This window comes from Pongo pygmaeus, chromosome 7 (genome assembly GCF_028885625.2).
Source record: "Pongo pygmaeus isolate AG05252 chromosome 7, NHGRI_mPonPyg2-v2.0_pri, whole genome shotgun sequence".
Lineage (NCBI taxonomy): Eukaryota > Metazoa > Chordata > Mammalia > Primates > Hominidae > Pongo > Pongo pygmaeus.
Window position 1 is genome coordinate 85,666,100 of NC_072380.2, and position 16,347 is coordinate 85,682,446.

A 16,347-nucleotide genomic window follows, 5' to 3' on the forward strand; every position below is an offset into this window, starting at 1 on the left:
TATGGTTTTCTCTGGTAGATAGTAAAAACAATTACTGGGGAATTATAATAAAGAAGAGTAAGATGAGAGATATCTTCAATATACAATGGGTAAAAAAAATTAAGAACAATATGCTTATGCAGAGGAAATTTCTTTTTTGTATTTGAGTTGATAATTTGACCTGGAATTTTTCTCTTGGAATAAAACTGTTAGAAATGCTTATTTTTAAAATTTCACAAAATTCTCAGGTAGTAAGCAAAGCATCAGAACAATAAAGGGCTCTACAACTATTTCCATACAGCATTTTGATGTAAAAATATGCATAAATCTTTAATTGGAAAGTATATTTCTTTTTCTTTTTCTTTTTTTTTGAGACAGAGTTTCGCCCTTGTTGCCCAGGCTGGAAAGCGATGGCGCAATCTCGGCTTATGGCAACCTCTGCCTCCTGGGTTCAAGTGATTCTCCTGCCTCAGCCTCCCGAATAGCTGGGATTACAGGCATATGTCACCACGCCCGGCTAATTTTGTATTTTTTTAAGTAGAGATGGGGTTTCTCCATGTTGGTCAGGCTGGTCTCGAACTCCCAATCTCATGTGATCCGCCCGCCTCAGCCTCCCAAAGTGCTGGGATTACAGGCGTGAGCCACTGTGCCTGGCCAGAAAGTATATTTCTTTACAGCAAAAAATTAATAATATTTGGACAAATAGTCAAATTTGTACAAATAGTACAATTCAGATGTAACACACTACCTATAAACTATGTATTTAGCTAAAACTAAATATGGTTATTTACAATAACTAATTTCAAAATATACATATATGGATGTATTAGTCCATTCTCACGCTGCTAATAAAGACACACTCAAGACTGGGTAATTTATAAAGGAAACAGGTTTAACTGGCTCACAGTTCAGCATGACTGGGGAGGCCTCAGGAAACTTACAATCATGGCGGAAGGGGAAGCAAACACATCCTTCTTCACATAGCAGCAGCAAGGAGAAGAATGAGTGCCCAGTGAAGGGGGAAGCCCCTAATAAATCCATTAGATCTCCTGAGAACTCACTCACATCATGAGAACAGGATGGGGGAAACTGCCCCCATGATTCAGTTATCTCCACCTGGTCCCTCGCATGACACATGGGGATTATAGGAACTACAATTAAAGATGAGAGTTTGGTGCCAAGCCTTATCAACGGATTTACACAATTGATATTTAGAAGCTCTTCAAATCTATTTGTAAATTTAAAAGTTAAGTAGAATCATCCCTGCCTTGCAATTGGGAGCTGCAGCAGGTCAACTGGCAGTACCTGCCTGTATGGGCAATGTTCCTGGTGACCACTGAAGGCAGTGTGGGCTCATCAAAGCGAGGCTGCTCTCTAGGTTCCTTCCTCTTTGGCTACTTAACGGTGTCGGTGCATGAGATGCTCTATCTTATCCACGAAGGGAAACAACCTACTGGACATCTGAAAAAGTGAGGAAACTAAACATGCAGTGTTGTGCTTACTTCTAAGCAATGGAGCTAATCCAGAAGGGTCCATATCGGGCTGATAAAGCACTTCTCTTTTGGTTTAGTATTCACCTTCATCAACATCACTTTCACCATCATAGTCATTCTACCCCTCCTCCTCATCTTCTTCTTCCCTCCTTTCCTCTTTAAGAACTTTCAGGTATTTCCTAGTGGAAACCTTCTTTGGCAATAATATACCTTCAAGAAACTGAAAAATTTCTGATTCCTCTGCTGTATATGCTAAATTACTGTTAGTGCTTTCTTCTTTCCACTGCCATGACTATAGGAATAGATGGTTAGAGACTTAACAAAGAGTTATGTGGCCTTGGCCAGGAGCACCTCGAGGTTGATGCACAACACCGTGGGGGAGCTCTTCATGATGACCGGATGTGGGACAGGGACAGCAAGAGGAGCCGCTGCTCCCTGCACTTGTCTGCCCACAACCACGTCCCCCACTTTTCCGCCCCTCCCATGTGGGTGGCAGCTGGTGCCCCACCATGAGGTGGCTCTCAATTTTCATTTTCTTAATAATGTTGTTAATGTGGTGCATGGGTGGTTCAGTGGTAGAATAATGTTGTTAATGTACAAAAGTTTTAAATTTTGGTAAGTCCAATTTACCAATTTCTTCTTGTATGGATCATGATTTTGGTGTCATATCTAAGAACTCTTTGCCTAACCCAAGATCATGAACATTTCTCCTATGGTTCTTTGAGAAGTTTTAAAGTTTTGGGTTTTACATTTAAGTCTATTATTTGAGTTAATTTTTGCATATGGTATGAGGTAAGGCTCCAAATTCATCTTTTTCATATGAATATTTTATTTTCCCAATACCCCCTGTTGAAAATGTTATTCTTTCCTGATTAAATTTCCTTAGCACTTTTATTGAAAATTGATCAAAAATAAATACAAAAGTTCATTTCTGGACTCTCAATTCTGTTCCATTGATCTACACGTCTATCCTTAATGCCACTAAGTAGAGTACTGTAGTTTTACAGTAAAACTTAAAATTCAGCAGTGTAAATGTTTCAATTTTGTTCTTCCTTTTCAAAACTGTTTCAGTGATTCTGGTCTCTTTGCATTTCCATATACATTTTAAGATCAGCTTGTCAATTGCTATCCCCAAAAGCCTGCTGGGATTTTGACAGGGATTGTATTAAATCTATAGGTCAATTTAAGAGAAAGTGCCAACTTAACACTAAAGGTTCATCTAATCCATGAACATTGAATACCTCTCATTTGTTTCAGATCTTTAATTTCTTTTAGCAATATTTTATAGTTTTCCATGTGCAAGTTTTGCACCTCTGTGTTTAAACTGATTCCTAAGTATTTTATTCTTTTTGATGCTATTGTGAATGAAATGGTCTTAATTTCATTTTTGGGTTTTTTTACCAGTATATACAAATACAACAAATTTTTGTATATTCATCTATAAATTATATCCTGTCTGTAACTGAACTTGTTTATCAGTTCTAATAGGGTGTGTGTGTATGTGTGGGGGGGGTGGGTATTTCTCAGGATTTTCTACATACAGGATCACATCATCTGGAAATAAAAAACATTTTGCTTCTTCCTTTCAAAGCTACATGCTGATCTATCTTGAAGTCTATGGGTGTGGGTTCTTCTGCCATCTCAAATCTGTTATTGAGTTACTCAAGTGAATTTTTCATTTCGGTTATTGTACTTTTCAACTCCAGAATTTCCATTTGACTTTTTAAATAATTAATTTATCTTGAGATTCTTTATTTGTTGAACCATTGTTGTTATACTTTCCTTTAATCCTGGTTTTCTTTAATTCCTTGAACATATTTTAGCTGCTTTGAAGTATCTGTCTGCATAGTACATCTGAGCCCACTCAGAAACACTCAGCTTCCACTTCCACTCACTGCTTTTTCCCCCTAAGTATTAGTCACCCTTTTCTTTCTTTAAATATCTTCTAATTTTTTAAGCCTGAATTTTAGGTACAATATTGTACTAACTCTGGATTTTTATGTTCTTCCCTCGGGATCATTGTTCTTGCTGTGGTTTTCTTTTTTTGTTTATTAAGTTGCCTAAACTAAATCTGTGGAATCCATCTCCTTCATAGTGCATGGCTGCTTGTCTCTCTACTTAATTTTTTAAAACTTATTTTTGTTTTTACTTTTAAGCCTGATTTCTTAGGGGTCACTCCCACGTCTGCATAGCTTAGTGGTCAGCCAGTAATTAGTTGGTGGTTATGCTCAAATACCCTAAGCTAGTAAAGCTTTTACCCTCTGCCCATGGGTCTGTGGTTGGGTTGGGGGAGCCCATTAAAAACTCAGGCAGTTTTCAAGTCTGCCCTGGCATTTACTTTCTGCCAGGCCTTTTTGCATCTTCTCTGCATATGTGCAGATTTCACAGTCATCCAGGGTGTATAGGTAGCTTGAGCCCTCTCTGATATCTCCTGCTTGTGTTTGAAGTGTTTTGGTGAGTTTATCAAGGCTCCCTATCACGGTGCCATTTCCCCAAATCTCCCTGATACATTTCTGGCTAGTCTGCTGATACACTGTTGGCCCCAACTAAGAATGTAACCTCAGGCTCACTGAGTTGCTAGCTAGCCTTTCTTGTCTCTTACCAAGATGTCTACTGTTACTCATAATGTTGGTGGGCATGGGGCTTTCACATTCCATTTCATATCAAGGAAGGCCACTCCATCAGTGAAAATGATGGTTTTCATGGCCTTCTTTACCCTTGTAGAACTATTGTGCTGAGTCTGCGGGTGGGGGATGGGAGCATTCCCAGGCAGAAACACCACAAAATCCTAATTAGCTTACTTGGAACACTACAGTTCGTCTATGAATAAATGCTTCTCAATTTGTTGAGTGTCTTTTATCAATTTTCAGAGTCTAAAGTTGCTGTTTTTGACAATTTTGTCTAGTTCTATTGTTGTTTTTTGGAAAGCGAATTTGTTCAGCTCTCACTCTGTTCTTTTGGCAGTCTACCTTTAGAACTATTGTTAAGAGCTTTTTTTCACTCTTTCATACTCAGCTGGTCATCAAGGCCTGCTGATTTTTTCTCTGCAATGTCTCTTTAGGACACTGCTTTCCTTGCCATTTTCAGAGTCACACCCATCAAGATGATCAGTATCCATTCCTAAATTCCTATGATAGAAGCCTTCCTCCTCATCACAGTCAGTTCTGCATCTGGCTGCTAGATTGATCTTATAGACACCAGCATAATCACATCCCTTGTTCCTGAATGAAGAACGGCTCTTTGTTGCAAAGAACATAAATTTCATACTGCTCAGCCTACCTTTCAAGAATGTATTCAACTGCCTTGATCTCATGTACAATCATTTATGTCTGGAACTCCCACCAAGTTGAGTTTTTCTATCCCCACATATTCTTTGTCAACTTCCATTTTTCTACCTTTTCTCATGCTGTTTCCCCTATGTGGAATGTCCTTATAATCTGCCTTTCAATTTTTGGTCCATCAACTCCTAAAAGAAGCTTAATCAGATTAATTCTTCTGTTCTTGATCATTCCTATACTCCATAGCTCTTCAGTATTCATATGTAGATTTTTAAAACATTTCTGGCACAAAATCATACTGGTTTGCAATTGGTCCTCAATTGTTTCTGTATATGTTTTATTTTTTCTCCAACTTTTTTTTTCCTTTTTAAGGATTTATTTTTTAGAACAGTTTTAGATTCACAGCAAAATTGAGCACAAGTTACAGAGACTTCTCATATAACCCTTGTCTCCAACTTTTAATTATAATCAATTTAGGACTTTCTTTATTTACAAAATAGAAGATATTTCTTAGCATCTAGTACAGTGGTGGACATGCAGCTGGTGGTTAAAACATGACTGTTGAGTGAATAAAATGTTTCTTGATCTTCAATGAAAATTCTAAAAAATCTTTGAAAATGAACACTTTTGGATTTTTTTTCCCTGAAGACCTTAACTCTTACATATACCTCTGAAAGCAGCAGTAGTATTACAACTATTTAATAGTGTGCCATGAAAACTGAAAATAAAATTGGACAAGAAAATAGAGTCCTGAAGACTGCTGGGCCAAATAATGACCTATTAGTTCCTAGACCATGGGGAAGTCCCAGAGGTCCTGGACATGAGGCCACGAAGGCAGGGGGTGAAGAATGAGGTAGCAGCTATTTGCCATGTGCAATGAAAGTATTTAAACTTTTTCACAATTGGCACAACAGTATCAGGGGACAGCCTGAAAGTCGGTTCTGCCAGCAAGTAGACTGATACTCTCTGGATTTCATAATGTCTATAGAATATCTATAAAGTGGAATTCTATCAACCTTCAGCAGTTTTGGATTTGGAGAGAAATATGAGACTAAGTCCCTGAAATGTAAAGTGCAGACAAGAATAGTCAGAAGCCAGTGTCAAGGATCAGTTAAACAGCACAAGATCATAGAGTACAAAAGTACCATAGGCCAAGACAAACCAACAGTGGAGACCCTAGGTGAGTAATCAGAAGTCAGAGTTCAAATTAAGTAGGTGGAACAAGCCAAACAGGTAGTAAGGAAATTCTAGGTGAGGATCCCAGCAAACAGTTGTCTAGGAAGCAGAAATGCATGGATAAGGAGACTCTGACTTCAAGGCAACCTTCTCCCTGTGCTGAAAAAATTTCTTTCTCTTTCTCTTTTTTTTTGAGACAGGGTCTCACTCTGTCGCCCAGGCTAGAAAGCAGTGGTGGCTCACTGCAACCTCCACCTTCCAGGTCTTCAGCATATCAGTCTTTTAGAAGAAGACATTTAAGTGTGGGTCTTGATAGTGCACTGACTCTTTTTTTTGGAAACAGTCTCACTCTGTCACCCAGGTTGGAGTGCAGTGATGTGATCACGACTCACTGAAGCCTCAAACTCCCAGGCTCAAGCAATCCTCCCACCTCAGCCTCCTGAGTAGCTGGGACTATAGGCACACACCACCATGCCCAACTAATTTTTTTTTGGTATTTTCTGTAGAGATGCGGTTTTGCCATGTTGCCCAGGTTAGTTGCAAACTACTGGGCTCAAGCAGTCTGCCCGCCTTGGCGTTCCAAAGTGCTGGGATTACAGGCACAAGCCACCACGCCTGACCTAGAACAGTGACACTTCTTACCAAACAGTAGAAACCCTGACCTAGGTTTGCTGGTAGCATTATCACTGTTTCATCTATGGAGGGTAACAGAAGACATTTTTTTTTTATCACTACCTTGTCCTTAAAATTTAATTTCACATATGTTAAATATTTGGGGGTTTAAAAATGCCTTCAAATTTCTTCCATCAGAGGATGCAAAAGAGAAGCCAATTAACTAAAGGGTATTTAAAAAAATATGTAATCTAAAAAGGCATTCAGTGCCAACTTAGAAACAAAGAGAGCAGGCCAAATAACTATTAGCAATGAAAGAATAATATTGAAAATTTTGAAAAACAACCAGTAACTGGTTTGTCTAAAAAGGTATTTTGGACATGGGGAAAGGCATGACTTAATCGAAGGTGTATTGCTAAGGGAGAGAAGGTTACCGCTTTTCAGTTTTAAATAGTGTAATAAATCATACACAACACCATAATTTAAGTTTATGAGGAAGGTAATACTCTTTAGGTTGTAAAAGTGACCTCCAGTGGGCAATAATGCTCTCAAATCCGTGGCCTAGGGAACTATATTCCATTGATCGTCACTTTAAAAAAGTCTATATAGGCAACAGTTTTCCACTATAACTTTCACATCTATTTAGCAATTATATACATATGGTATTTATTGGTTTAATAATGTATCTGGTTTGATTCATTAGTAGTGAACTGTTAACAGAAAGGTTTTTAGAATATTTCCCCAATGATCTTCAAATCAACATCAAACATAGAGGCATACAGAATAGTAGGAATAGTAAATTCCTACCTAAATATTTTTAATTTAGAGGGGACACTAAGAATTAGAATACTGAATTTAAAATGAAGAAACTGGGCAGGCATGATAGCTCATGCCTGTAATCTCATCACTTTGGGAGCCTGAGGTGGAAGGATCAATTGAACCCAGGAGTTCAAGACCAGGCTGGGTAACTAAGAAAAGAAAAGAGAAGAAAAAAGAAAAGAAAAGAAATCAGCTTATTAGGTGTGCTGGCGTGTGCCTGGAGTTCCAGCAATTCAGGAGGCTGAAGTGGGAGGATCACTTGTGCTCAGGAGTTTGAGGTTATAGTGAGCTAAGATTGTGCCACTGCACTCCACCCTGGGCAACAGAGTGAGTTCTTGTCTCAATAAATAAAAATGAAGGAACTGCTGATAAGCAGCATATATGCAGGTCCAAAACTGAACAAAACTTACTAGAAAATCTAGAAAACACTTTGGGTTCTATTTATATTTTGTCTCCTATGAGATCATGAACATCAAATTATCTTCAGAGATAACCTGTTATGAAACACCAAGCTACAGAGAAACTGAGGTACAGATTAAATAACCACATTTTTAGTCTTTTTTAGTGTGAAAAGTTAGGTTTTTTTAATTCTAAAATTTCACACTTTTTGCTGATTAAAATAGCTGTTATTCATCATTTCAGGAAAAAAAAAGTGGGAGAAGGAAAGCAATAAGTAAGTTCGTGGGTTTTGACTCTAGTCCAAAATTATTTTATAGCTCAAATTAATAAGTCACTTGTGTGCACAATATCACTGGATATATGCAACCTCTCAGAAATGTGGTTATGCTGTTCTAAGCACATACGAAATTATAAGTCAGTTATAAAATACACAATATTCAATCTTCCCACTAGCTTCCCCTATAACTCACTGTTGGTTCTGGAAACTGCTTATACATCTGAAATGAAAAAAGTGAAAGATCACTACGGAAATAGCAGAATATTCTTTATTACTTAAAAAAAAAAGTTCAGCTCAGAAGTGTTTCTAAATGGAATTTCAGCAAGGAGAGAAAAGTAACCTTTGCCACAGGCAAACTTTCTTTTAACGCTCTGATAAACACTGATGAAGACAGACTTATTTATTATTCCTTCAGAAAATAAAATTGTTTCCACTGTAGAGTAAATAAATTCAAAATTCACAGTCAAGTCTAATTGTGCTATAAAATGGGCAATATTTCCAGAAAACTGGCTTCTTTCCAAAAGAGAATGGACTCTGAATAACCATGTTTAAGGCAATATTTGATACAAAATTCAGACGGTGAATTTTTAAGGCTTCTTCCTTCTAATCCTAGGATTGAACTAGCAAACTTTTCCTGTAAAAAGACAGATAGCAAATATTTTAGGACTTGCAGGCAATAAGGTCTCTGCCATAACTACTCATATTTGTCATCATAGTGTGAAAGTGGCCATAGGCAATACCAAAATAATGGTTGTGGTTGTGTCCCAGTAAAGCTGTATTTACAGGCACTAAAATTCAAATTCTATATAATTTTCACGTCATGAAATACTACTTTTCTTGTGATATTTTTCAGCCATTTCAAAATGTAAAAGCCATTCTTAGTTAGGTGGTGGGCTGAATCTGACTCACAGGCCATAGTTTACTGACTTGTTTTCATCCACAGTCTATCTATTTTTAGTCTATTATTTAGATAGAATAATATCTATCCTGTGGTGAGAAGCTCCTGGTGACTTTTCCTGCTGTAATTTTTTTTTGAAGATATGATTAAATTCCTTAACTATAAGATACAATTTGCATAAAATGAAAATTGTATATAATAAAGTTAAATGTCAGCAGAAGACATTTTAGTTCTAAAATCAAGAGACAAGTTTCAGAGGGAGGACACATTTTGAAATATAAAAAAAAATCAACAAATACGAAAGCACTTTACCAAAGCAAACATTAAAGTTGATGTTCATTTTTAATATATCTGTCTTAGCACTCTAACTCATAAAAAGTAAACAAAAATCAAGTTATATTTTGAATTTTGGCAGCTCTAGGACCTCCTGGAAGTTGCCAGCGGCAGTGATTATACACAATCTTTCCACACCCCACAGCACTCGGCGCTGCTGACGCACAGAGCAAGCAAAGCCGCTGAAGTTCAAAACCTGCACTGAATCTATCTCAAACAAAGAATGCCAGGACCCACTGCAGTGACCCCTAGGATGATGACATGGAATCTGTTATTACGCAATGTCACTTAAGTATGTCTTTTATATTAATAAAAACTTTGTCTTGGTAAATTCTTGCTCAAACCTATGATGTCTCTTTAGATTCTGAGGAATGCAGTCATGAATGACATTATTCAGTGAATAGTGACTTGTATACTAATAAGGAGGCTACCCCTGGTATTTGAAGAAAGTAATTTAGGACACCACGAAAAATGTACTCATATGCATAATACATTAGAACAATGAGAAGTTATAAACAGAGAAAAGAACTAATGGAGATATATGATGGGTTTCTAAGGCCAATTACATGTATTTACAGTATGTGAATACACCAAGATCAAGCTCTGAGATTCTTTCACAAAATGTCCTTATAGGGCCACTACTAGAAAAAGCTTACTAGGCCAAACATTCTATTTCTCTCACTAATTTTACCAAATGAATTCTACCAAACCTAAGTCATTCTAATTTTCTTAGAAATTCAATTTATTCCCATCCTATAAACATATATCAAGTGCCTCGTAAGTGCAAGAGCATAAACACTGAGAATACTGAGGTGAGCAAGACTCTGCCCTGTATCTCAAGGAGATCACTGCCCAGTGGGGTAGATCAACATGAAGAGATCTTGGGAGACAGTTTGATAAGTGTTAACAATGGGATAATGTACAAAGTACAGATAGAGCACAAAGGAAGCAGAGTTGTAACTCTCTCTTGGTTTGGGGAAGGCCTATTGACTGGAGTGACATACATCTTGGCTGAATCTGACAGAACAATTAAAATTCCCCTATGAGCAATGAGAGAATGGGCCAGGCAGAGGGAATACACATGCAAAGATACAGATATAAGAGCATGAAATGTGGTAACTCAGGACTGCTAGAGCATAAAGCGTCAGTATAAGTTAAGTACAGGGTGAATGGTAAAAGATGAGATTGGAGACATAGGCAAAGAACCAAATCACAGTCTCCTGAGATTTCATCCTATAGACTTGTGCATCCAACACCCATGTGGCTACTGAGCACCTGAAATGTAATAGTTTTAAATCAGATGTATTATAAAAATAAAATACATACCAGATTTCAAGTGTGAAAGAATAGTATCTCAATAATCTTAAAAGTTGATTATATGTTGAGATGATGTTTTAGATATATTGGGTTAAATAAAATGTATTATTACAATTAATTTTAACTGTTTGACTTTTTAAAATGCGGCTACTAGAAAATTTAAAATTACATATGTGACACTTGATCCCTTATGTAGTAGTCCTTGTGGTTGATTCCTCAACAACTACTTCACCCCAAGCATTTAAACCAGAAGTGGTTACTTCTCCTGCCAGCAACTGGTGTAGAAATGGGCACATGACCAACCCAACCCAGGCTTATAAATTGAGGGAAAGATAGCTGGAGGGGTTCCTGGTACAGATGTCTTTGCCCAGGACACAAGATCAGCTCTCTCCTTCTGGATGTGGTTATACTGCACACAACACAGAGAACTCCTGTGGCTATCTTTCTGAGTCAGAGGATGAAGTGGAGGATGGCAGAGCTAAGAAATGGGAATAACCTGAGTCCTTGCTGACATCATTGAGCTGCTTTATCAACCAACCCTGGAGCTCACCCTTCCTTTGAACTTCCTGTTATGTGAGATAATGAGGTTCGTTATTATTTAAGCCAATATGAGTCAGGTTTTCTGTTACTTGTAGCCAAAAGCCTCTTGGCTGATACACTCCATTAGACCATAATTACCTCAAGGGCAAGGGAATACAGATACTATCACTTAAGACCATCTCGTACTGCAAAAGTTCTGTACATAGTCTACAATCAATATATTATTGTTGTGATAATGTATATTGGGGTAATATGTGGGAAGGCTTTCCCTTTCTTAGTTCTAAAATACCATTAGCTGTAAGACATTACAGCCTAATGACTCAGGTGAGGAGAATTTTAATTAATCAGAGAATAACCTACAAGCAGAACTTAATCAAAAATAGAATACTCATTAGATTTGTAAATTGTTACACTTCATGAATGTCCTTTCATTAAGAGGCCTGACTTGAATCCTAGTCAAAGCATACACACTGGAAACAATTCAGCTTAATTTTACTAATCTGGACATAAACCCTTAAAGGTGATTTAGCAGATATACAACCACTAGAGTTTATACCTCATTATTCTGAGAATTAAGCAAAATAATGTATGGAGAGCCTAGCACATATGTATATGTATGTATATGGTAAACATACTACATATAGATTTGGTTCTTGCTTATTTTCTCTTGTAGAATTGGATTTTTATTCAAAATACAAATTGTTCCCAACTTACAATGATTCAACTTATGATTTTTTTACTTTAAAATGGTGATACACATTCAGAAGGAACTGTATTTCCAATTTTGAACTTTTCCTGGGCTAGTAATATGCATACCATACTCTCTTGAGATGCTGGGTGGCAAGAGCAAACTGCACCTTTCAGTCAGCCACTTGATCATGAGGAAAAACAACCAATGAGGTAGGCTAGGCTACACTAAACTATGATGTTCAGTAGGTTAGGTGCATTAAATGCATTTTCTACTTATAATATTTTCAATTTAGATGGGTTGAAGAGCATTTGTAATGTATGAAATATGCAGTCATTTACTCTATGTGGTAATCTTGCTTTTGCTGACCAGAAGTCAGATTACAGTAAATACTAATATACATATGTTAAACTTCATTGGTTAGTTAATGCTTGGTTAGGTGGTTGATTTACTAATTCATTCTTTCATGTATATGAAGCAAGTAAGCTCAAGATCTAACCTCAACACAATAAAGTAGGCAGCAATAAAACTATCAACTAGAAATTAGAAGCTATAGTGTTTTTACTAAGCTACATCTACTTACCCAATCTTTGTGAGATTTGGTGATATTGACAATGCAATCAGAATGAAGATGAATAAAAAGAAAACAAAGATAGGGAAGGAAGTTTATGACTTTGGGGCTGTAATTAGAAGGTGACTAATGTAATTAAAGGAGACAGGAAAAGATACTTAGTAACATCTAAAAGTGATGAGGAAACATATAGAAAGGGTGTCATGACAGAGTCAAGAATAATACTTAGTAAGTTATATCAAGCTAGGAGATTACAAAACCCTCCTGAACTATCACTAAGTATGTTGCTTTTAATAACATACACTAACCAATACAACCAACTTCCAAATAGGATATGCTGAAGAATATTGAGCAAAACCCTCACCAGCTCAATCTTAAAAAATAAATGACTGACAAGTTTGAAATTTCATAAGACAATTGGCTCAGCAAGGACTAAGACTGTAAATCAGTGACCTTTGTATGCACTAGTGTCTAAAGGAGTATTCCTACACACAGTTGTTCACAGTTAGCTCATGTTTGCTGAGAAATCTGTATCTGAAAATTTAAGCTATGTTTTTGTTCTGGACAATTAAACTAATTTGAGTGTGAATTTCTAATATCATATTTGTTGTGATGAATAAGGTAAACATGAGAATGTCAAAACATTCTCTCCAAGACACCACGAGGACCTCCAGGCAAACCCAGCCTGAATGACTGCCCACTGTCTGAATGAGAATTCAGGGTTTCAGGACGGGAAACTCTGGCCTACAGACGCCTTCGCTAAAGCCAGACGGGAGTGGGCTTAGACCACTTTTTGTAGACTGCTAATTACTTTAAGAAGTCTGGGCCGGGTGCAGTGACTCATGCCTGTAATCCCAGCACTTTGGGAGGCCGAGGCGCGCAGATCATGAGGTCAGGAGTTCGAGACCAGTCTGCCCAACATGGTGAAACCCTGTCTCTACTAAAAATACAAAAATTAGCCAGGTGTGGTAGCGTGCACCTGTAATCCCAGCTACTCAGGAGGCTGAGGCAGGAGAATCACTTGAACCCAGGAAGTGGAGGTTGCAGTGAGCCAAAATCACGCCACTGCACTCCAGCCTGGGTGACAGAGCAAGACTTCGTCTCCAAAAAAAAAAAAAAAAAAAAAAGGAAAGTCTGAAGCAGGCCTTAACTAATCACTGGCATTTGGAGAAGCTCTAAACCAGGCTATGGGTTAAATTTAGTGCATTCCAAGGTGGAGCCAACACACCAAGAGAGCACAGGAGAGGCAAGAGGGTGGCATCCACATTTTCTCAGAATCAGGACTGCATACGAGTAGGTGATAAAGCAATGAATCTGGCTGTTTTTTTTTTTTAAATATTAGGCTTAATCTAGTATTATCTATATACAGTAAAATTTACCCTTTTTAGAGTGTAGTTCAGTGAGTTTGACAAATGCAGTCATGTTTCCACCATCACAATTAAGATGTAACACATTTCCATTGCCTCCCAAAATTCCCTCCTGATACTTTGTAGTTAATCCCTCTCCATACCCCCAGCCCCTGCAACCACTCATCTGTTTTCTATCCCTATAGTTTTGATTTTTCCAGAATGTCATATAAATGGAATCTATAGTATGTAGCCTTTCGAATGGTTTCTTTCACCAACCATCATGTAACTGACAACAAGGCCAGTGAGACTTGGACACAATTGATGAACTGGAAAGTGGTAGGAATTGAAGTTGGAGAAGTGGAGGGGGCCAAATCATATAGGAGTTTGTGTGCCATAGCTAATTTTTTTGCATTTTATAGGAGGTGTGATGGGAAGCCATTGGAAGGTTTTGTGTAGTTGAGTAAGGTAATCAGATTAATTTTTCACACCTATAATCCCAGCACTTTGGGAGGCTGAGGTGGGAGGATTGCCTGAGCCCAGGAGGCTGAGGCTACAATGAGTTGTGATTGTGCCACTGCACTCCAGCCTGCGTGACAGAGCAAAACTCTGTCTCAAAATAATATGTGAAAGAGAGACTACAGTGGAACAAAAGTAGAAAAAATGAGGATAATTTAGAGGCTGCTGCAGTCATCTGGGTTAAAAATGATAGTGACTTAAACTAGAATGGTAAAATTGGAGGTGGTGAGAAGCAGTCAGGTCAGAGACATAATTTAGAGGAAGAGATGCTGGGACAAGGTGTAGCACGTGAGGGGGACTAGGGGATCAAGGAAAGCTCCAAGGATGGTCTGAGCAATAAGGTAATGATGGTAACATTCACTGGGACAGAGGAAAGGACAGAAGAGGTAGGAGCAGGCATGGTAAGGGGATGCAGGGAACAAAGAGTTCCATAAATTTGGACATCATCAACATATAGATGGTACTGAATCTTTCCCCTGATCATCTTGCATATCCATATCAACTTCTGATAGAGAAATTTCACTTAACAGTCTCTGTCCTGTTACCCTTTAATACAGCAAGTGAATGCACCAGGTAATGTATTCAATTTCCACTTCACTAAATTCCTAGAGTTACATTTTTAAAAAATAAGAAGATAAGCTATAAAGGCTCAAGTCTAGAGAGCTCTTCCATTTCTTGCCTTTGTTTTCCACACAGGTAAGAACAACCTGAGTTTCATAAGAAGGACCACTTCCAAATTTCACATCTACTTTTTTTCTCAGAATACCAATTCTGTTTGGTCAACTGCATTGGGCCAAATGGATTATGAACAGAAACTTTAAAAAAATGATTACAATTTTTCTTGCTTTAAAATGTTTCCCTGTTTACTAGCATTTACAAATTAATGGGTGAAAAAGCATTTAGTGGTCCAAGTTTTCCACCTTATGAGATCAAGTTGATGCTGCTACGGTGAAGGAGTACCTTTTGCTTAGACAGACCCTCAGCTTGGGGAGAGGCTAATGGCAACATAATGTAGAAAAGCCAGAGGGTGTGAAGTGGGGATTTACTTTGTGTCTCCTTTCCCCAGGGAGCCCAATTATCCAACAAGAGAGAAGCAGTGATCACACCACCCACTTTCCACCTCCTAGGCCACTACAATAGTGTTTGATGTACAGGATGATTATTCCTGTCCATCATTCAGTCATTTATTCATCTACCAATTTGACCATCATCAACACATTTCCTGAAAGTTTCTATCTTAAAATTTCATGCAAATCTGTCATCTATAAAATAGTTGTCAGCTACAGATTTACATTTTTCTCAATGTTCCTTTTCAGATCTATTAGTTCACATGTTAGGCTTTTATTAAGAGAAATTGCATTATGCATAGAGTTCTATATAACTATTGTCATAATTTGTCCTACTGAAAAACACAGATACTCAATTTTGTGTGATACATAGTAATATAATAAAACTAGAGGCTGGAAAAAAATGTCTTAATTTATCATTGAGTGCAATTGACATTCAGTTAGATATAGTGAGACCACTATGTACAGTCATGCAGGTGTACACTGCACACCTCAATGGGGTGCATTCACACTGCAGTTATCGTAGATTTATTACAAAAATTTTCTGTCAGATGGCAGTAAAATGCCTTGAGGAAGAGGCACTTTTTTTTTCCTAATTTGTAAAGGTGTCATATGGGTGAAGAGCAGCCCTGAACTTTGAGTACCTTGGCATAGGAACTTGGCACAAGCCCAAACTAGCCTCATTATCTTATATATGAAGAAGCCAAGTCCCCAAGAGGTGAAGAAACAAGGTCCCAAAGCTAGTTCAAGGCAAAATTGCATTTGATCCCAGTCTGCACTCTCACTCCAGTGTTACAGCAACATGCCACCTCTGTGAACAGTGGGTTGCTCTTTTCAGAGGTGTGGATTACTGATGCGCTCTTTCATTTCTTTGCTCAGCCTTAGAAGAGACCTTTCCAAGATAGGTATCCCATGCTGCTTTTGACATTTGCCTCTACCATGAGTGGATACATAGATAGACATAAAGTTAGCTACACTGTACTTGCCCAGTATTCAAAAAGGTGAAGTTGCTAGACTGTAAGCTCCATGAGAGCA

General features: G+C 37.8%; 1 protein-coding gene across 25 annotated transcripts in view; it reads right to left on the reverse strand.

The window, feature by feature from the left end:
- Positions 1–16,347, reverse strand: part of STAU2 (staufen double-stranded RNA binding protein 2) — a 330,823-nt gene that overhangs the window by 90,170 nt on the left and 224,306 nt on the right. The window contains exon 15 of one of the 25 annotated variants that reach the window (XM_063668902.1): positions 8,294–8,667. The exons of the other annotated variants lie outside the window; for them this stretch is intronic. Coding sequence (XP_063524972.1) covers positions 8,512–8,667 — 156 coding nt within the window. The 3' untranslated portion in view covers positions 8,294–8,511. Of the gene's footprint in view, positions 1–8,293; positions 8,668–16,347 lie in introns of those variants that run through there. 25 annotated transcript variants of the gene reach the window in all.